The 21,522-nt window shown below is 42.8% G+C and overlaps 1 protein-coding gene across 1 annotated transcript in view; it reads left to right on the forward strand.

Moving 5' to 3' along the window:
* The window catches only part of SCD5 (stearoyl-CoA desaturase 5), a 147,615-nt gene that overhangs the window by 106,847 nt on the left and 19,246 nt on the right, over nucleotides 1-21,522 (forward strand). Inside the window, exons 2-3 of the mRNA XM_056568911.1 lie at nucleotides 2,045-2,175; nucleotides 19,783-19,988. Coding sequence (XP_056424886.1) covers nucleotides 2,045-2,175; nucleotides 19,783-19,988 — 337 coding nt within the window. The remainder of the gene's footprint in view (nucleotides 1-2,044; nucleotides 2,176-19,782; nucleotides 19,989-21,522) is intronic.

Genomic DNA, 21,522 nt, shown 5'->3' on the forward strand with positions numbered 1-21,522 from the left:
TACCTTTCTTGTTGCTATGCCATAGATTTTAAGAGCTAAACACGCGTTGTCAAATGTCTGAGTGTTCTGCTTCACAGTCATAAAATACTTTCAAACTTCCCAAAAGAAGACAGAAAGCAAATAAATTCTTTAGGACCCACATATGGCAAATAGTATTTGTTTAATATCTCTGCATAAAACACTTTATAGCAAAGATACATTTTACTACATCAAACTTTTATATTCCCATTAAGTGGTTTCCAGCTGAGGGCAACTATGAAAACAACAGAATAAATCATGTTGGTATTCATAAAGGCCTCTAATATTTTTGCTGAACAGACAGAAAGCAGGGGTTAGATAGAAAGGAAGATCTACAGATCTTAATTGAATTTATAATTTTGCAAAATACACTTTACTTAAGCAATATGCAATGCTTAGAAGCCATAAGGATTTTTGGTCAGGATAAGAATGGAGTATTAACATCCTAGGTTTAAATAGACTGCAGAGACCCCAATATCTCCTACCTTAAACACCATTAGTTCCTTTCACCAACTTAAGTAATTAAATAAAGACAAACACAAATTAACTTTTATCTGTGGGTGAGGGTAGGCCACAGCTTTATTATAAATATAAAAATTTACCTTTTTAAATAACCGTAGAAAAATAAACCATATAAATTAACTCTGTTCATCCTGAAAGATGCTGCCACGCCCTCCGATGCACAGGTCTACCTCTTCACTCTTCTTACCGCCAGCTGTGACTTCAAACAAGAACACAAACACACCAACAAAAGGGAGGGAGGGAGGGCGGGACATAAATTCTCGGGTAAGCGAGGGGGAGAGTGAGGAGAAGGGGGGGGGGGGGGGGAATGAACTCCTATTTAACCTGGTGGGAGGGGGATAAAAGACCCGGGAAAAAGTGTGCCCCTGATTGGTGTAACCCCAGCTCTACAGTAGCTAGGCCGCTCAAGAGGGAGGGGGAGGAAGAGCAGGGGAGACATAAAGTATGGAGATAGGGAAAGGAAAAACTATTAACCCCTACGGTGCCTACAAAACTTAAAGCTCTGCAGTCAGAGGGCAAGCCAGTTATACACGGCTTGCCCCGACATGATTATTTCAAAGTCTTCAGGTTTGTACGTCTTAACAATTGATTCTCCAGTGAGTCCTCCAATACTCCAAAAACATACTTAATGTTCTATTCACGCACTTACAATATCTTATACATAGTTAATGCTCCATATTTGAAGCTGCCGATTTTATTCTGAAGATTTACATTGAAATCTGCAGCATGACATCTGCAGCTTCAAACCTGCAGCATCAAATATACTCAGGATACTGTATGTGTAAATACACCCTTAGGGTCAGTTTACATGTACTTATTTTTGCTTCAGATTTGCTGCACCAGATTTTGCTGCCTATTGACTTTAATGGGTAGCAAAATTTGCAACAGCAAATCTGCAGCAAAAAATAAGGACATGTGAACTGACTTTAGCAGGGTATTCCCATCTCAGCTTGTTATCCCTAATCCATGGGATAGGGTATAAGAATTTGATCAGTGGGGATCTCACTGTTGGGTCCCCCGCCGATTGCATGGATGGATTGCATATTAGTCCCTGGAATGAATGGCGCACACCACACATGTGCAGCCATAACTCAATTTCTTCTCTATAGGGGAGCTGAAGATATCGGAAAGGTAATGTCATGCAGTGATTATGTTACTTACTATCTAAGAAAAGTATTAAAAGCTTTGGCACACTGTGTCACTTTATAGGCATTACATCTGGAAATATTGTAGCTGAATGTGGGCAAAGCACAGCACGGCGGGTACTGTTTGGCACTGTTTTGTCCCAATAAGGCCCTGTACATCGAGCAATGTTTGGCACTGTCTGGATAATGCACGTACTATTGGTGTGTGGGATGCAGCAAAGAATTCTGTATTGTGTTTTGATAAAAAATGTTCTCTGGGCACTGTTCAGTAAAATGTAGGAGCTACGTGACACTACGACAGCCTTCTGAGGAACATGTACAATTGTACTAATTTTCCATAATTGTCTTCTGTCTTGCAGCATACTTGTGCTTCCTGGTGACAGCTTTGGGTGTAACAGCAGGGGCACATCGCTTATGGAGCCATAGATCTTACAAAGCAACACTGACCCTACGGATATTCTTAGCTCTTGCAAATTCTATGGCATTTCAGGTAAATTAAAATATGATGTCGGATTATTTGATAACGTTCATTATTTTCTCTTAATAATTCATGACTGCTCCTGTAGAGGATTTCATTTCTTTTAATCATCACACTTGATTTGCTGACAGTGGTATTCTAAGTCAAACATGCACAATGAAAAGACTAAGATTAGATGAAATTGACTGTTCAGTAACATATGATAGGAACAGGTCTACATGGGATCATTGGATAACAAAAATTAAGGAGATAAGAAACTAAGTTTCAGATCTAAAGCATACTACCCCATAAAATAAACAAATATAACAAACAGGAGCTGGTGGAGGCAGGAGGATCATGGACGGCTATAGAAGAAAGGTGAATGAATGATAGATGTAAGGATTTGTGTTCTTGAATTTTAATATAACCATGTTAAAAAACAATAAACAGATATAAAAAAAGACAGTGGTATTCACATGCTTGCCAGCTATTTGCCATCCTTTACTTTGAGCACCCACTAGACATGTTGCTGTGTCTGCATGGCCAAACTAATGTGACCCGAAGGAGAGCGTTATGAGCCCAAAATGTTAACATTTGTCTGTAGAAAGAATACCAATTAACCAAGACTGGCAAGGTATTTTCTGACTGGGCTAAATTTTTGTAGTTGATTATTAAACAGTATGTTTCATAGGATAATATCTATTTTCTTAAAAATGTAACATATTGGTGTTAATGCTGTATCACAAATTGCACCTGCTCCAGTTAAATGGGTCATCTGAGAGGAGGAAAAATAATATTATTCAATGCTCCCGGTACTTCAGCCCAGTCCCCTTTTTGAAGTATAATAAGCACTGAATGACTGTCTGTTAAGCTGGGTCAAGCATGGGAGGAGGGGTGAGGAGGCTTTCTAGCTTGCAGCACTTCAAGGACTTAAAGGGGTACTCCATTGGAAAACATTTTATATTTTAAATCAATTGGTTCCAGAAAGATAAACAGATTTGTAAATTACTTCTATTAAAAAATCTTAATCCTTCCAGTACTTATCAGCTGCTGTTATGATCCACAGGAAGTTCTTTTCTTCTTGAATTTCCTTTCTGCCTGACCACAGTGCACTCTGCTGACACATCTGTCCAATTTAGGAACTGTCCAGAGTACAAGCAAATCCCTGGACAGTTCCTGAAATGGACAGAGTTGTCAGCAGAGAGCTCTGTGGTCAGGCAGAAAGGAAATTCAAAAAGAAAAGAGCTTACTGTGGATCATAACAGCAGCTGATAAGTACTGGAAGGATTAAAAAAATGTTATAGAAGTAATTTGCAAATCTGTTTAACTTTCTGGTACCAGTTGATTTAAAAAAAAAAAAAATGTTTTCCAATGGAGTACCCCTTTAAGTCCTTGAAGTGCTGCAAGCTAGAAAGCCTCCTCACCCCTCCTCCCATGCTTGACCCAGCTTAATAGACAGTCATTCAGTGCTTATTATACTTCAAAAAGGGGACTGCGCTGAAGTACCGGGAGCATTGAATAATATTATTTTTCCTCCTCTCAGATGACCCATTTAACTGGAGCAGGTGCAATTTGTGGTACAGCATTAACACCAATATGTTACATTTTTAAGAAAATAGATATTATCCTATGAAACATACTGTTTAATAATCAACTACAAAAATTTAGCCCAGTCAGAAAATACCTTGCCAGTCATGGTTAATTGGTATTCTTTCTACAGACAAATGTTAACATTTCTGGTACCAGTTGATTTAAAAAAAAAAAAAAAAATGTTTTCCAGTGGAGCACCCCTTTAAAAACTCCTCTTTGACCATAAGAACAGGAGCACAGGAGAATAAAAGCATTTTTCTACGTTATGGAAGCCCAGTTAGATATATGAAAGGAACATAATGTCTCCTTGCCCTAACAGCTGTCTAACAGTGTCAGCAATTTGACATGTAATTTGCAGCTGACAAAGTCCTTTTAAGGGACTTGTGATGGGTGTGATAAACTTAGGCAAAGTTCCCTTCAGCAGGCATTGCAAGCTGATAACTTTTCATTATATTGGGTAGACCATATTGTATGTGGGCTGTTGGGTTTTGAGCGCCAGGCTGCTTTTGAGTCCCAGTCCAGTGTACTCACTAGTGTTGCTCGCGAATATTCGCAATTCGAATTTTATTCGCGAATATCGCATATTCGCGAATATAGCGCTATATATTCGTAATAACGAATATTCGTTTTTTTTATTTTTTTTTATTTTTTTCACAGTACACATCACAGTGATCCTCCCTCTCTGCTTCCAGCTTATGTGGTGTAAGAAGGTTCTAATACTACTGTGTGAGACCGGTGTGCGAATTTTCGCATATGCGAAAAGTTGCATATGTTACTTTTCGCATATGCGAATTGTCACGTATGCTAATTTTTGTATATGCGAATTTTGCATATGTTAATTTTCGCACATGCGAATATTCGCATATGCGAAAATAAAACGAGAATGTTACGAATATGCGAATATGACGAATATTCGTCCATATATTCGCGAATATTCGCGAATTCGAATATGGCCTATGCCGCTCAACACTAGTACTCACACGAAGATGGAGATGCTGATGGTCCATGTATAAAAGAGCACAAATTCTTCCGTTGCCCTGGCAACAAACGCTACACCACTGCCTGCTACAGTGCCCCATAAGAAATTATTTTCCCCAAAAGTGTCCTGTATAAAATGATGTCTGCAAACTGGTTTATCAATGATACCCATTCTCACATGGACTGCTTTCCTGCCCCCCTCACTTACATGCAGGGACGTGCACAGACATTTTGTAGGGCAGGGGCTCAAATTTAAAAAAAAGGCACTTAATTATAAATTCTTTTTTTTTTTAGAAATGTTAGTAAAAGCCTTACATATGTTAAAGGGGAAATCTGGTACAGAACATCTTATCCTCTCCTACTCACAGGATAGGAGATAATTGTCTGATTGCAGAGGGTCTGACCGCTGGGACCCCCTGCTATCTCCTGTCGTGCACCCTGGCTCTTCTCATGTACGGAGCGACTTCAGCACCATGCATGGATTACTGTCGACCACTGCGAGAAGAGGTGGCCAACATGTCCTTCCGTGTATCTCTATGGGAAAGCCGGAGATACAGATCTGGCTCTCCCATAGAGATACATGGAGGGACGTGTCAGCCACCTCTTCACGCAGTGGTCGACAGTAATCCTTGCATGGTGCTGAGGTCGCTCCGTACATGAGAAGAGCCAGGGTGCACGGCACGAGAGAGTGGGGGAGGGGGGTTCCCTGAGGTTGGACCCTGTGGATAGGGAATAATATGTTCTGTATCGGAGTTCCCCTTTAACAAAACACAATTCCTGAGGTAGGGGCCTCCGTTGTCATGTCAGCTAAATTGGACCCTGCATCACCCCACGTAGGTCCCGATCAGCCCCCCTAAAACCCACTGGCACCAGTAATTTGCACTTTTAGATGCCGCAATCAACTTTGATCACAGCATCTAAAGTGTTCGTTACGGACATTCCTGTGATCACCGAGGTCTGGCATTAACTGCATTCTGGCTGCTGATAATAGTCGTTACTTACCGGCTTTGAAGCAAGTTCAGCTCCATATCTCACTTCAAAGTCTTTTAGCATCCTCTAGATGTTCAAAAATTATATGTATGCGATAATAAAAATGGACTATATAAATTGAATTACAAATAAAGACTAAAAACTATAATACTATTACTTCACATTTGACAGGTTACACTGTCATGAATGATACCTCCAAATGTCTGCTGCAGCTGCACTAGGACAGCAGGCTCTCTCCCTGTATATGAGGGTCCCTACCTGCAGCCATTTCCGTCCGATCAGCGATCTGCTGTTCCATGCCTGCTCAGGTGGCTGAAGCAGCAGAGTGCAGATAACACTGATCAATGCTATGCTATGGCATAGCATTGAACAGTGTATACAATCAGAATATTGCATATAATAATTCCCTATGGGGACAAAAAAAATGATGTAAAAATAGTTAAAAAAGTTTAGTTAATAAATGTGATTTAACCCCTTCCCTAATAAAAGTTTGAATCACCCCCCTTTTCCCATTTAAAAAAACTGTAAACAAAAATAAACCTAAATATAACCTACATGGTATCACTGCGTGCGTAAATGTCCAAACTATAAAATTATAATGTTAATTAAACTGTGCGGTCCATTAAAAAAAATTCAAAAGTCCAAAATTGGGTATTTTTGGTCATTTTGTATACACTAAAAACATGTATAAAAGGCGATCAAAAAGTCCCATCAAAACAAAAATTACTGATAAAAACTACAGACCAATAAATAAATACAGAAAAATAACAAAATTAATTATAATTGAAAACTGAAAGGAGGAAAATACAAAAGTGCAAAAATGAAAAAAAGCTCCTTTTTTTCTGTTAAGGTTTAAAGGAGTACTGCAGCGCAAAATAACTTATCCCCTAACTTATCATCCCCAGCAGAAAGCCGCGGCAGACACTCCCCCTCGGTCGCCGCGTCATGCGGGGATGGAACGCCCCCTTTCCTGTATATTGCCTGCAGCCCCGTACCGGAGATCCCAGGGGGGCCCAGCGCTCGGACCCCCAGCGATCTATAACTTACCTTATATACTCGAGTATAAGCCGAGTTTTTCAGCACGATTTTTCGTGCTGAAAACAGCCCCCTCGACTTATACTCGAGTGAACTCTCCGCCCTCAGTGGTCTTCAACCTGCGGACCTCCAGAGGTTTCAAAATTACAACTCCCAGCAAGCCCGGGCAGCCATCGGCTGTCCGGGCTTGCTGGGAGTTGTAGTTTTGAAACCTCTGGAGGTCCGCAGGTTGAAGACCACTGCAGCCTTCGACATCATCCAGCCCCCTCTCACCCCCTTTAGTTCTGTACTCACCTCCGCTCGGCGCTGGTCCGGTGCTGCAGGACTGTCCGGTGGGGAGGTAGTCCGGTGGGATAGTGGTTCTGGGCTGCCATCTTCACCTCTTCTCCACGCTTGGGGCCCGTCCCCGGAATAGTCACGTTGCCTTGACGACGACGCAGAGGTACGTTCATTACCAACGTCCCTCTGCGTCATCGTCAAGGCAGCGCCTCTATTCCGGGCCTGAAGCGCGGAGAAGAGTCCCCCCGGTGAAGATGGCAGCCCGGAACCACTATCCCACCGGACGACCTCCCCACCGGACAGTCCTGCAGCACCGGACCAGCGCCGAGCGGAGGTGAGTACAGAACTAAAGGGGGTGAGAGGGGGTTGGATGATGTCGAAGGCCGCAGTGTTCTTCAACCTGGGGACCTCCAGAGGTTTCAAAACTACAACTCCCAGCAAGCCCGGACAGCCGATGGCTGCCCGGGCTTACTGGGAGTTGTAGTTTTGAAACATCTGGAGGTCCGCAGGTTGAAGACCACTGAATCAGACATTGACAATTGGTGATGATTATGACATGTGGTGATGATGACAAGGGGATGATGAAGGGGGGGGGGATTATGACAAGGGGATGATGAAGGGGGGGGGGTGTGGGATGATGACAGGGGGATGATGAAGGGGGGTGTGGGATGATGACAAGAGGATGATGAAGGGGGGGGGTGTGGGATTATGACAAGGGGATGATGAAGGGGGGTGTGTGGGATTATGACAAGGGGATGATGAAGGGGGGGGGGGTGGGATTATGACAAGGGGATGATGAAGGGGGGGTGTGGTATGATGACAAGAGGATGATGACAAGAGGATGATGACAAGGGGATAATGAAGGGGGGTAGGGATGATGACAAGGGGATGATGAAGGGGGGTGGGGATGATGACAAGGGGATGATGACAAGGGGATGATGAAGGGGGAGTGGGATGATGACAAGGGGATGATGACAAGGGGATGATGAAGGGGGTGTGTGGGATGATGACAAGGGGATGATGACAAGGGGATGATGAAGGGGGATGATGACAGGGTGATGATGACAGGGTGATGATGATGAGGGTGTTAATGACGGGGGTCTGGATGATGACAGGGGGGGGATGATGTATTTCCCACCCTAGGCTTATACTTGAGTCAATAACTTTTCCTGGAATTTTGGGGTGAAATTAGGGGCCTTGGCTTATATTCGGGTCGGCTTATTCTCGAGTATATCTGGTATCCCCTATCCTTCGGATAGGGGATAAGTTATTTTTCACTATAGATGTCCTTTAATTATCCATATGAGGGCTCATTTTTATGCCGTGATCTGTAGTTTTTAATGGAATTTTTATTCACTGCTTATACAGTTTTTTCTCATACATGATGTTATCAAGAATCTGCAATTCTGGACTTTAGATTTTTTTTTTACTTTTATGCTATTTACTGTGCGATTTAATATTATATTTTAATAGCTTGGACATTTCCGCACGTGGCGATATGACATATGTTCATTTTTGTTTACATTATTTAATTTTATTAGGTAAGTTTTATTAGGTAAGGGGCTTATTCACATTTATTAACACTTTTTTGAAATATTTTATTCACTATTTTGTATCACCACCTCCAGTATTACTCCCATTATGTAAAGTGACAATGCATTTCAAGCTCAAAACCTCCAGGACACAAGGCAAGATGGCACTACAGACTGTGCAGTGCCTTCTTGTCTTGTGTGCTGGAGGTTTTGAGCTTGTAATGCACTGTCACTTTACATACTGGGGGTGGTAGTGCATTGTCCCTTTCCATGCTAGGGGTTGTACTGCTTTAAACTTTTGCATATTAGAGTCTGTACTACAAACTTCAATATGTAAGGTGACAAAGCACTACAATCCCCAGCATGTATAGTGACAAAGCACTACAATCTCCAGCATGTATAGTGACAAAGCACTACAATCCCCAGCATGTATAGTGACAAAGCACTACAATCCCCAGCATGTATAGTGACAAAGCACTACAATCCCCAGCATGTATAGGGACAAAGCACTACAATCTCCAGCATGTATAGTGACAAAGCACTACAATCCCCAGAATGTATAGTGACAAAGCACTACAATCCCCAGCATGTATAGTGACAAAACACTACAATCCCCAGCATGTATAGTGACAAGGCACTACAATCCCCAGCATGTATAGTGACAAAGCACTACAATCCCCAGCATGTATAGTGACAAAGCACTACAATCCCCAGCATGTATAGTGACAAAGCACTACAATCCCCAGAATGTATAGTGACAAAGCACTACAATCCCCAGCATGTATAGTGACAAAGCACTACAATCCCCAGCATGTATAGTGACAAAGCACTACAATCCCCAGCATGTATAGTGACAAAGAACTACATTCCCCAGCATGTATAGTGACAAAGCACTACAATCCCCAATATGCAAAGGGACAAGGAACTACAATTGTTGTAGTGCTTTGTTCCTTTGAATACTGAAGGTCACACATAAGAAAACCACTAAATTAAAACTATTACCGGGGCAGGCAGGGCAGAGGGCAGACAGATCACCGGAGACACTTCAGGAATGCAGAGGGAAACAGGAGCGCAATGACGCTGCTGGGGTCACGTGACCTAGCAGACGTGCGCACGTCATTTACCCAGGCAGCCCCTGCGCTCTAATGTACGGATCCTGAGAGTAAGAAGACTCCTGGGAGCCTCAGGGTAGGTTCAGGGGGCATGTTGCGCTGGCCAGACTCGAAAGAGAGAGTGAGCAGACAAGAGGGGGAGGGGAAGGAGAAGGAGAAGGAGGGGGGCTTGGGGTTGGTGGGTTATGTGAATAAAGAGTTTTGCTGACAACCTGCCCGGACTTGAGCAGTGCTGTAGATGTACAAAAAAAAGGGCATTAAAGGGGCAGCTGCAAAAAAGGGCAGGGGCTAGAGCCCCCTTTGAAGCCTATGTGTGCACGTTCCTGCTTACATGGACTGCTTTCCCTGTCCCTTACTGAACCCTGACTTCTCCTTCTGCCCATCTCCCTCATATGAATTCTTTCTATCCCCATCATGAACACTGAATTCTCCCCCTGCCATTTTCCTTCACATGAACTACCCTCCCTGCCACCTCCTGAACACTGACTGCGATCCCTGTACCCCTCCTACACATGGAGCCAGGCACTCAAGGCTAATGATTGGCAGCAGAGAGCAGGCTGTATCAGTAGTGCACAAATCCCATTGTACAATGCTGTGCAACAGCATAACATTGTACAGTGAATGTAATCTAATGATTGGATATAATAGTCCCCTATGGAGACTTTAAAAGTATTTTAAAAAATAATGTTTTTTTAAGATGATGTAAAAGCCCCTCTCTTAATATAAATGTAAATGCTTTGCTCTTCTTATCTTACAAAAAATAGATATTTTGTACCGCTGCGTGCAAAATTGTCTGAACTATTAAAATATGATGTTTATGATCCCAGTGAACAGCGTAAATGTAAAAAATTCCAAAACACCAAAAAGCTGATTTTTATTCACATTTTATGTCAGGAAAAATGAATTAAAAGTGATCAAAAAGTCAAAATCAAAACAAAAATGATACACGTAAAAACTACTGATCATGGCTCAAAAAATGAGCCCTCATACCTACGAAAAAATAAAAAAGTTATAGGGGTCAGAATAGGACAATTTTAAGAATACCGATCATAGAAAAGCTATATAAATTGAGTATTACTTTAATCACATTTACCTACAGAATAAATAGAATGTGTCATTTTAAAGGGGTACTCCAGTGGGGAAATTTTTTTATCAACTGGTGCAAGAAAATTTAACAGATTAGTCATTTACTTCTATTTAAAAATCTTAATCCTTTTCTGTCTGACCACAGTGCTCTCTGCTGACACCTCTGTCCATGTCAGGAAATGTCCAGAGCAGCAGCAAGTCCCCATAGCAAATCTATCCTGTTCTGGACAGTTCCTGACATGGACAGAAGTGTCAGCAGTGAGCACTGTGGTCAGACAGAAAACAAAATAAAAAAGAAAAGAACTTCCTGTGGAGCATACAGCAGCTGATAAGTACTGGAAAGATTAAGATTTTTAAATAGAAGTAGTTTACAAATCTGTTTAACTTTCTGGCACCAGTTGATTTAATTTCTTTTTTTCATCGGAGTACCCCTTTAATTAACAAAACCCTCAAAAATTTGGAAAATTGTGGTTTGCTTTTCAATTTCCCCCTACAAATAAAAAAATATTTTTTTCTTGTTTTGTTTTTTTGTTTCGCTATATATATTATGGTAAAATGAAAGGTGTTTTTAAAAAAAAAATGTTTTTCACATGGGACTTTAGATGGCAAAATAAAACAGTTAAATAACTAGAACATTTGTATATATTTATTTTTCATTACAAGAAACATGTACACAGTGTACACAAAAACATTTAGTAGTACATACTATTATTCTACTGCAACAAGTCACAGCCCTTGTAGCAGATGGTGCACTAGGTGAAAACAGGCTGCTGATGCTGCACATTGTGTTCTACAGTAACGCTGATGCAACAGCAGGAAGTAGAACAACGTCTCTGCGTCCATCACCTTGTGTTCTAGCTTTTTCCACATGCTAGAAGATTTGGCGGGGGAGAAGCACTCTTTTTGGTTTACTTCCTATATATGGTCATAAAAACACATACATTTAATGTATTCAATTGTACTTTATTTCAGTTCCATTTTATGAAAAATATTTTAGTGATTAGACTTTTAGCATTATCCAAGAATCACAAAAAAATTGTGTAGATTTATAGAACTGATTCATATAAAATATGTGTTTACTACATGTTATTTGGTAACCTTTAAACAGTATAGCATGATGTTAGGGCATACCTAAAGGGAATCAAGCATTAGATTTTACGTGATTGACAGCCGGTTTCACCACTCTTACCCGTCTGCTTAGGCAGCAGAGCGATGGGGCAGGCCATCATTCATTCTAAGGGGGGCGACAGCCGGAGCGACGGGACCAACGAAGAATAGCTCCCCGCCCCGGGGACCAGGGACCAGGGGGGGGGGGGGGGGGGGGGGCTGTGACCAGCTTTTAACATGGCATATAAAGAGCTAAAAATTATGGAGAATAAAAACATCCATAGGATATACTGCAATAAAATATTTAATACTAATAATAATAATACAAATGTTACAATTACAAGCCACTTCTTTTCCAGGCTAAACAGCGAAAGTTAAAAAAAAATAAAAAATCCACCATATTAATAGCACATGACAAGCCATGAGATAAACAAAAGAACATTATTTGGAGGAGTTTGCAACTTATGAAACTTATAAAATCTTGCAAACTTATGAAACTCTGGACCCCAATCCTGTAGTATCATCCAGGAAGAACGTTCAATCCACATCATTTCTTTAAAATAGAACATATCACAAGGTGGCAAAAAACTAATATGAAAGAAAACATTGAAGAAGAACGCCTGGGGAAGCAGACTGATGACCGGAATGTATACTCATAGCTAAAATGTTATCCAACTTGAAAATAAAGAGCTTTCTATTCTTTTAGAAAAATACAGTAATCCTGTTATAATGAGAATGTTACTGTAGGCATTCAGAATTATCAAACTTACTAATCATTTCTATTTCTCACTTTAGTACTCCTGTGCCATTTAATAATGTGGAAGCAGTTGCAATAAGTCATTTGTAACCTTTATATTACACTACAGTTATGTAACCAACTTATTTTATATATTGTTTAAAGGGGTACTCCAGTGGCTCCAGAAAGTTAAACAGATTTGTAAATTACTTCTAATTGAAAATCTTAATCCTTACAGTACTTATCAGCAACTGTGTGCTCCAGAAGAAGTTGTATAGTTCCTTTCTGTCTGACCACAGTGCTCTCTACCAACACCTCTGTCCATGTCAGGAACTGTCGAGAGAAGGAGCAAATCCCCATAGCAAACCTATCCTGCTCTGGACAGTTCCTGACATGGACAGAGGTGTCAGCAGAGAGCACTGTGTTCAGACAGATAATAAATTTAAAAAGAAAAGAACTTCCTCTATAGCATACAGCAGTTGATAAGTACTAGAAGGATTAAGATTTTAAATAGAAGTGATTTACAAATCTGTTTAACTTTCTGGCACCAGCTGATTATAAAAAAATATTTTCTACTGGAGTACTGTTACGGAGCTGGATGTGGACCCTTTAACCTGTGTGGCTGATGACTCGGACCATATCGGGGAGCGGAGTCTAAGGTGCTGCTGGTCCTTCACTAGAGCCCGCGCAAGGCAGGATGGGCTTGCTGCGGCAGGCAACACCTAGGTCGCTTCGCCTGACACGGCTCAACCAAACAAGTAGCTGGGACAGGCGAGGTACCAAAGGATAAGGCAGTAGCATAGTCAAACTTAGTAGAAGGTCAAGGCAGGCGACAAAGGTGCAAAGTCAAATAACGTAGCAGGAAGGTCTGGATACACGGTTAAGGCAAACAGGGAATATGGAACGCTTAATCTCAGACTAGGGGCACTGAATATGCGGCAGGGAAGTGTGGGAGGTGCAGGGACTTTATAATGTAGTGTCAGGTGCAACAACTAATTATGGGCGCACTGGCCATTTAAATTTCAGAGTTCCGGCGCACGCGCCCTAGGAGATGGGGATGCGCACCGGTGCTCAGACACAGAGGAGGCAGCAGTGGAGCGTGGTGAGTGACGGGCTGGGATTCACATGCGGGCACGTCCCGCTATGCGAATCCCAGCCCCGCCAGCAGACGGGAACAGAGGGACACTGCCAGAGCTTGCGGCCGGAACGCAGAGGGTAACAGTACCCCCCCCCCCCTTTGGTCTACCCCTCTTGTGGTTCTGAAATTTTTTGAGAAGGTCCTGGTCCAAGATATTGTCCTGTGGTTCCCCAGACCTTTCCTCCGTACCGAATCCTTCCCAATCCACAAGAAAGAAGCGGTTTCCTCTGACCAGCTTGGAGTCTAAGATTTCCTTAACATCAGAGGTACCAGGGATGAAGGAAGGCGAGATGTCCTTTTGAGAAAAACAATTGTGGATGACAGACTTCAAGAGGGAGACATGGAAGAAATTCGGGATCCGGAGAGAGGAAGGCAGATGGAGGGAATAAGCCACAGGATTAAGTTGTTTTTTTTACTTTATAGGGACCCAAAAAGCATGGACCCAGTTTATAAGAGGGTACCTTTAAGTGGATATATTTGGAGGATAACCACACTCTGTCCCCAGGAGAGAACCCGGGAGAAGAGTGTCTTTTCCTGTCCGCTTGCATCTTGCAGGTCTTGGCCTGAAGAAGGGAGTGACGAGTCTTCTGCCAGATGGAGGCAAAATTCTGCACCAGTTCATCAGCCATAGGTACTCCGGAAGTAGAAGACAAGTTAAGAGGAGGACGAGGATGAAGCCCCTAGACCACAAAGAAGGGTGAAGTCCCAGTGGATTCAGAATCCTTATGGTTGTAAGAAAATTTGGCTCAGGATAGAAAATCGGCCCAGTCGTCTTGACGAGCAGAGACAAAATGGCGAAGATAGTCCCCCAGGACCTGGTTCACCTTTTTGGCCTGACCATTGGATTGAGGGTGGTAAGCCAAGGAGAAGTCCAATTTTACTTGGAGAGGAGAGCAGAGGGCCCTCCAGAACTTGGAGATGTAATGGACTCTCTGGTTGGAGACAATATGAGTAGGCAATCCATGGAGACGGAAGATATGACCAAGCAATAGTTTGGTGCAGATGGTAAACCTGGCAAGGGCACAAAATGAGCCATTTTAGAAAATTGGTCCCCAACAACCCAGATGTCTGTATTGCCGCCAGAAGAAGGAAGGTCAGTAATAAGGTCCATTGCTATGTCGGTCCAGGGAAGCTCAGGAACTGGCAAAGGATGTAGTAGACCAGAAGGCTTGGCACGAGAGGTCTTGTCTCGGGCACAGACTGAACAGGAACGAACAAAGTCAGTGACATCTTGTTTTAGAGTTGGCCACCAATACTGTTGGGAGATGAGTCGCAAGGACTTATGAATACCGGCATGACCGGCCAACAGAGAGGAATGACCCCATTTCAAGATTCAGAGTCTTAGGCGGGGAGTAATGTAGATCTTCCCAGGAGGCAGGTGGCTGAAGACTTGCTGGTGCTGCTGAAATGAGACGATCAGGAGGAACAAAATGTTGAGGGTGAGATTCTTGGTCTTTTACTTCAGAAGATCTAGTGCGTCAGTCCGAAGATTCTTCTCTGCTGGAAGGAAATTAATAAAAAAGTTAAATCTGGAGAAGAACAGACACCAGCAAGGCTGTCGAGGGTTGAGATGATGGGCAGTCTGTAGATATAGCAAGTTCTTGTGGTCAGTATAAATAGTAAGTGGATGTACAGAGCCCTAAGTGGATGACGCCATTCTTCCATAGTAAGTGGATGATGCCATTCTTCCAAGACCAATTTAATAGCCAAGAGCTCGCAATCTCAACTGGTATATTTTCTCTCTGCAGGAGAGAAAGTCTTAGAGAAGAAACTGCAGGTTACAGTTCTTCCTTTGGATGATTTGTGTGTCAAAATTGCACCTGCACCAACTGAAGAAACATCCACTTCCAAAATAAATGGCTTGCCTGGATCTGGTCTTTACAATACAGGAGCAGGAGCATAGGTGGATTGTAACTGAACGCTTCTTCGGCCTCAGGAGTCCAGACCTTCGGATTAGCAGTTTTCTTTGTAAGAGAGATGATGGGGGCAACCAAGGTGGAGTAGTGTGGAATAAATTGCCGATAATAATTGGCAAAGCCGAGGAAGCGCTGAATCGCTTTCAAGCCAGAAGGCCGAAGCCAATCCAGTACAGCAGACAACTTGTTGACCTTGACTGGTAACAATATACCCCAGAAACAGAAGGCTGGTCTTTTCAAAAGTACACATTTCAAGTTTTGCATACAGATGATTGTCTCGGAGACGCTGTAAAACTTGGCGGAGGGGAGAACGAAGAGTGTGGAGATTGGGCGAGTAGATGAGAATGTCATCCAAATTGACAACAACACAGGAGTATAGGAGGTCACAAAAAATGTCATTGACAAACTCCTGGAAGACTGCGGAAGCATTACAGTGTCCGAATGGCATCACCAGATACTAGAAATGTCCGTCACGAGTATTAAATACCGTCTTCCACTTGTCCCCTTCTCGTATATGAATCAAATTATAGGCCCCACAAAGGTCTACTTTAGAAAAGATCCTGGCACCCCGCAGACGATCAAATAATTCAGAGATTAAAGGAAGTGGGAAGCGGTTCTTTATTGTAATTTTATTCAAGTCTCGGTAGTCGATGCAAGGTCGCAAAGAGCTGTCTTTCTTTTCAATGAAGAAGAATCCGACTCCAGCAGGTGAAGAGGACTTCCTGATAAATCCCTTTTGAAGATTCTCCTTGATGTAATTAGACATAGCCTGAGTTTCAGGGACTGACAAAGGGTAGACCCCAGGGAGGTGTGGAGCTGGGCAATAAATCAAAAGGACTTTCATAGGGACAATGTGGTGGTAGGACTTCAGCTTGTTTTTCACTGAAGACATCAGCAAAGTCCTGAAGGAATAAAAGGAAATCGGGCAGAGGACAAGAAGATTATTCCAACTTAGCCAAATGTATTTGAATACAGTGTTTGATGCAATGCAGTCCCCAAGGAAGAACATCTCCAGTTTTCCAATCCAACTGCGCGGCATGGAGTTGCAACCACGGTAGGCCAAGCAGGAGAGAAGTACAATGAGGGAGTACATAAAAAGTCAAGTTCTCCTTATGCAAGGCTCTGAATGCCTGATGAAGCTGCTGTTGCAGTGAAATGCGTAGCATGATGGGTGAATAAACTACCTTGCTTTTATCTACTCGTGTATACCATCTGTGTCCAGCGCCACATTGAAACCGGTGTTCCTCTTCGAAGCTATCCGTTTGATCTCTATACCTGACCGGGCGGCTGCGGACACTACCACTATACGCACTCACCATTGTTGTGTATGTGGAAACACAACCCCTATAGATGAGTGTTGAATTTATATTCTATACACCTCACAGGTTTATCTTTTAATGCACCATGGAGCGCTGTACCCCATTTTGTCTGTTTTAGCTTATGCAAGGCTCTGACCTGCATAGACAACCGTTCAGTGCGGTATAGCACAGTACAGTCCAGTCTTTCTCCATTGACTGTAGAGATGTACAAGGGCTTTAACAGGCGAGACATCAATAAAATTTCCCGCGGAACCAGAGTCCATAAAGGCAAGAACTGAGACAATCTCTTTGGAGGGTAGAAAAGCTGGGCCATCAAATTAAAGCGTGGAGAGGTGGTATTCACACCTAGGTAGGCCTCTCCCACAAACCATAGGTGCAAGCATTTCCCTGTGTCTGTGGATGTAGAGGACAATCTTTTAGGAAATGATCTGCACTGGCGCAGTAAATGCATAGATTCTCAGTTTGTTGGCGAGCTCTTTCCTGCAGGGTCAGGGGAGACCGATCCACCTGCATAGCCTCCACTGCAGGAGGCAACATAGAAGATTGCAGTGGTTGCTGGAAGACAGGTACCAGACGAGGAAAACACTGAGGTCGTGCAGACTCCCTTTCTTGACGAAGTTCCTCACATCACTCAGAGAAACGAATATCAATCCGGGATGCCAAGTGTATAAGTTCATTCAAGTTAGATGGCAATTCCCGTGCTGCAAGGGCATCCTTGATATGACTAGATAGTCCTCTCTTGAAGGTGGGGCAAATAGCTTCATTGTTCCATGACAACTCTGATGCCAGGGTACAAAAATGAATGGCATACTTGCCCACAGAGGAGTTGCCCTGCGAAAGACTCAGCAATGCCATCTCAGCTTCGGCTGGGTCCTCAAAGACACCCCAAAATTCCATCAGGAAAGCCTGGAGATTGGTTGTGAGAGCATCACTGCGATCCCAAAGCAGAGCTGTCCAGGCCAAAGCCCTTTCAGTTAAGAGACTGATGACGAAGGCCACCTTTGCTCGTTCCGTAGGGAACTGTTACGCCAAGAGTTCAAAGTGCATGGAGCACTGCGTCACAAAACCACGGCAGTACTTGGGATCCCCCTCATATTTCTCAGGAAGAGACAAGCGGAGTTTCCCTCTGGATGAGACTGCAGCAGCGGAAGGCAGCACTTGAACAAGAGGAGGCTATGGTTTTGGCAGTTGCTGCTGAGCAGTTAGCAACTGCTGCATCATGGCAGATAAATGGCTCAACTGCTGTGCCTGCTGGGCCAACTGTTGTGACTGGAGCACCAAGATAGAAGCGAGATCCGGATTATCTGGCAGAGGAACCCCAGCGGGATCCATGGCCGGATTTTGCTGTTAAGGAGCTGCATGTGGACCCTCTAACCTGTGTGGCTGATGACTCAGACCATATCGGGGAGCGGAGTCTAAGGGGATGCTGGTCTTCACCAGAGCCTGCTGCAAGGCAGGATGGGCTTGCTGCGGCAGACAACACCCAGGTCGCTACCCCCGACATGGCTCAACCACACAGGTAGCTGGGCAAGGCAAGGTACCGAAGGATAAGGCAGTAGCGTAGTCAAACGTAGCAGAAGGTCAAGGCAGGCGGCAAAGGTGTGAAGTCAAATAACGTAGCAAGAAGGTCTGGATACACGGGTAAGGTAAACAGGCAATATGGAACACTCAATTTGTCAGCTAGGGGCACTGAAGATCCGGCAGGGAAGTGTGGGAGGTGCAGGGACTTTATGATATAGTGTCAGGTGCAACAACTAATTATGGGTGTACTGGCCCTTTAAATTTCAGAGCTCCGGCACGCGCACCCTAGGAGATGGGGATGCGGGCACCGGAGCTGAGACACAGAGGAGGAGGCGGCAGACGGGGAAACAGGGACTCTGCGCTCACGGCCGGAGCGCAGAGTGTAACAAGTACCCCTCTAAGTCTAAGGCTAAGATCACATTGTGTAATTTAGTGACCTATTTTATGTTACTTTACTCACGCACCTTCGTCTGTCGGTAAAAAAACTGCTGTTTTTTATGGACGGAAAATGCACATGGTAAATAACACGCATCACTAAATTTTACCATTTGTGAATTTACCCTTACGTAGCTAATATTTTCTTTTAGTGCTTTGTATTGAGCCCTGTTAAATATATATTCAGATTCAGAAGATTTGTTGCCGAAATATCTGTTCGCGAAGAGTTGTTTCACCGGCAAGCACATTCATTTCCACAAGCCCTAATCAGATTTATGAGACATTCATAAAAATTTTGGCAACTTAAAAAATAATGTATTCTATGGCCAGGGTAGATCTAGTGATCTTACATAGAGTACTGACTATTTAGAATAACTCTATCGGATACTTAAAATTGTATAGTGTATGCAATAGGTAGGAGAATGGGAATAATAAAGCACTGCTCACAGACCATGTAGAGGAAGGATCTTTGTTTATTGACAATGCGTTATAAGATCAGTATGATCGCTTCATCAGATTACATAACTTACATAAGAAAAATTCCATATTTACACATAAAAGAACTAGAACCACAGCAATAGTGTTATGTAAGTCGTTGAAATAGTTCAGCATCACAAATGCTTGCCGCATGCTATTTATAAATCGGTTCTTTGCTCACTGCATCCTTTTGTACACACTTCAAAATGTCAATTTGCCAGCATGCACCCCTATGTCAAAAAAAGTTGCAGTTTGTGGTCTGGTTGGCTATGGAGGGCTACAAGGGGAGGAGAGGGATGAATTATAAAAGTATGTAAAGCCAATAATTTAATATGGAACATGAACTAACATTAAATTGATGATAATCTTTCCTTCCATCTTTTCTACAGAATGATATTTTTGAGTGGGCTCGAGACCATCGGGTTCACCACAAGTTTTCAGAGACAGATGCAGACCCACATGATGCTCGGAGAGGACTTTTCTTTTCACACATAGGATGGCTGTTTGTCCGAAAACACAAAGCCGTTATAGAAAAAGGGAAAACATTAGACTTCCAAGACCTTTTTGCAGATCAAGTTGTTATGTTCCAGAGAAAGTGAGTAAATTCCAATGTTAAGTCTGTTACATTTGTAGATGTATATTATATTTCATCAAACCTTAGGCATAACTTCCCCCTCTTAACAAATTAAAATATAGGAAAATGTCATTGGAAGATAATGGAGCAGCATTGTGGTTCAATTGTTGGCAATGTTACTTTTGTGTTCTTACTTTGTATATGACATACAGCAATATCTGTTTGCAGTTTGTATGTTCTTATGGTTTTTGCATGTTCTTTCTTTAGGAGTGTGTCTGACATTTTGAACTCCATTTTGGACAGAAACTGTATCTCTCCAGTTGAATCTGTTGGTACCATATAAGCAATCACATGGCGACACATGTATAGTCAGGACTGCTCAGAAATTACACAGCTCTTACACAGCTCATGGCCTGTGCCCCCCTCCCCCCCAAAAGAAAAACAAATGCCCCTTGGATCAATGAGGAAGGAAGGAGGAAATAGTATCACCATATATATTACCATCATAATGTTATTGGACAAATCCTATATACTGAGACCAATGTCACTAATAATGCCAGTATACAAGGGGGAATATTATGACAATAGATATTACCATCATACTGTTACTGACTAAATCCTGCATACCTAGACCAATATAGCCAATAATACAAGTATACAAGGAAGACATATTCCCCCCATACTGTGACCATATAGTGGTAGATATCAGCTGTACACAGGCTCTGCAGACCAGATAAGTGATTACATACAATAACATCAGGTGACATCTTCTTTGATCGGAGTTGTTCACTTTGCTTCCGTGGTATCCCAGTGCCGCATTCTATACGGTGCTTGTTTATTTATGGGTCCCCATAGCCAGAGTCCCTAGGACTTAGGGATCCCTCTTAGCCAGCCTACCCCTAGTCGCCTCTATTCTAGTGTATAAATCTCTAATTTATCCATAGGTTAATGTAAATAGGATAGTATATGTAAATAAATGGTTAATTACTTGTTTCCATGTCGTCGCAGGGGACGCGGCAGCCATTTTAGTCCTCTTTGTTCCTGGGTTGCCAAGTGAGCAACATCTCTCTATAGAACCTGCGCTGCTAAAAAAAAACATGAATTAGGCCCAAGACTCGCAGCAACGGCCGATCCTTAGCAAATATAGAGTGTATCAATCCCCAAACACTCTGCAGGACCACCGGACCTAATCTACCCCTAAATCCGGACGGATGCACGCACCAATTACCTTGATTATATTAACCTGCAAAAGACGCAAGGTCCGCAGCAACTTTCAGTCATTGAAGTCTATAGAAGTGTATTGCAGAGACTGTAACTGTATTCTGAATGTACTGCAAGTTCAAGAGTAAAGTTTACTTGAGTTCAAGTTTAACTCCAGTGTGGACCTTCAGTCATTACCTGCATACGCCTGTTGTTTGTGGGAAGGGCGGTGATAGGCCGAAGCTATGCCTCAGTAATACCAGCCCTCACCCTGGCGTCATGAGTGACAGGGTTAATATTAAACCCTCATATATCTATACCATACCACCATCACCATACACCCCCCAAGAGCTAC

The sequence above is a fragment of the Hyla sarda genome, chromosome 1 (genome assembly GCF_029499605.1).
Source record: "Hyla sarda isolate aHylSar1 chromosome 1, aHylSar1.hap1, whole genome shotgun sequence".
Classification (NCBI taxonomy): Eukaryota; Metazoa; Chordata; class Amphibia; order Anura; family Hylidae; genus Hyla; species Hyla sarda.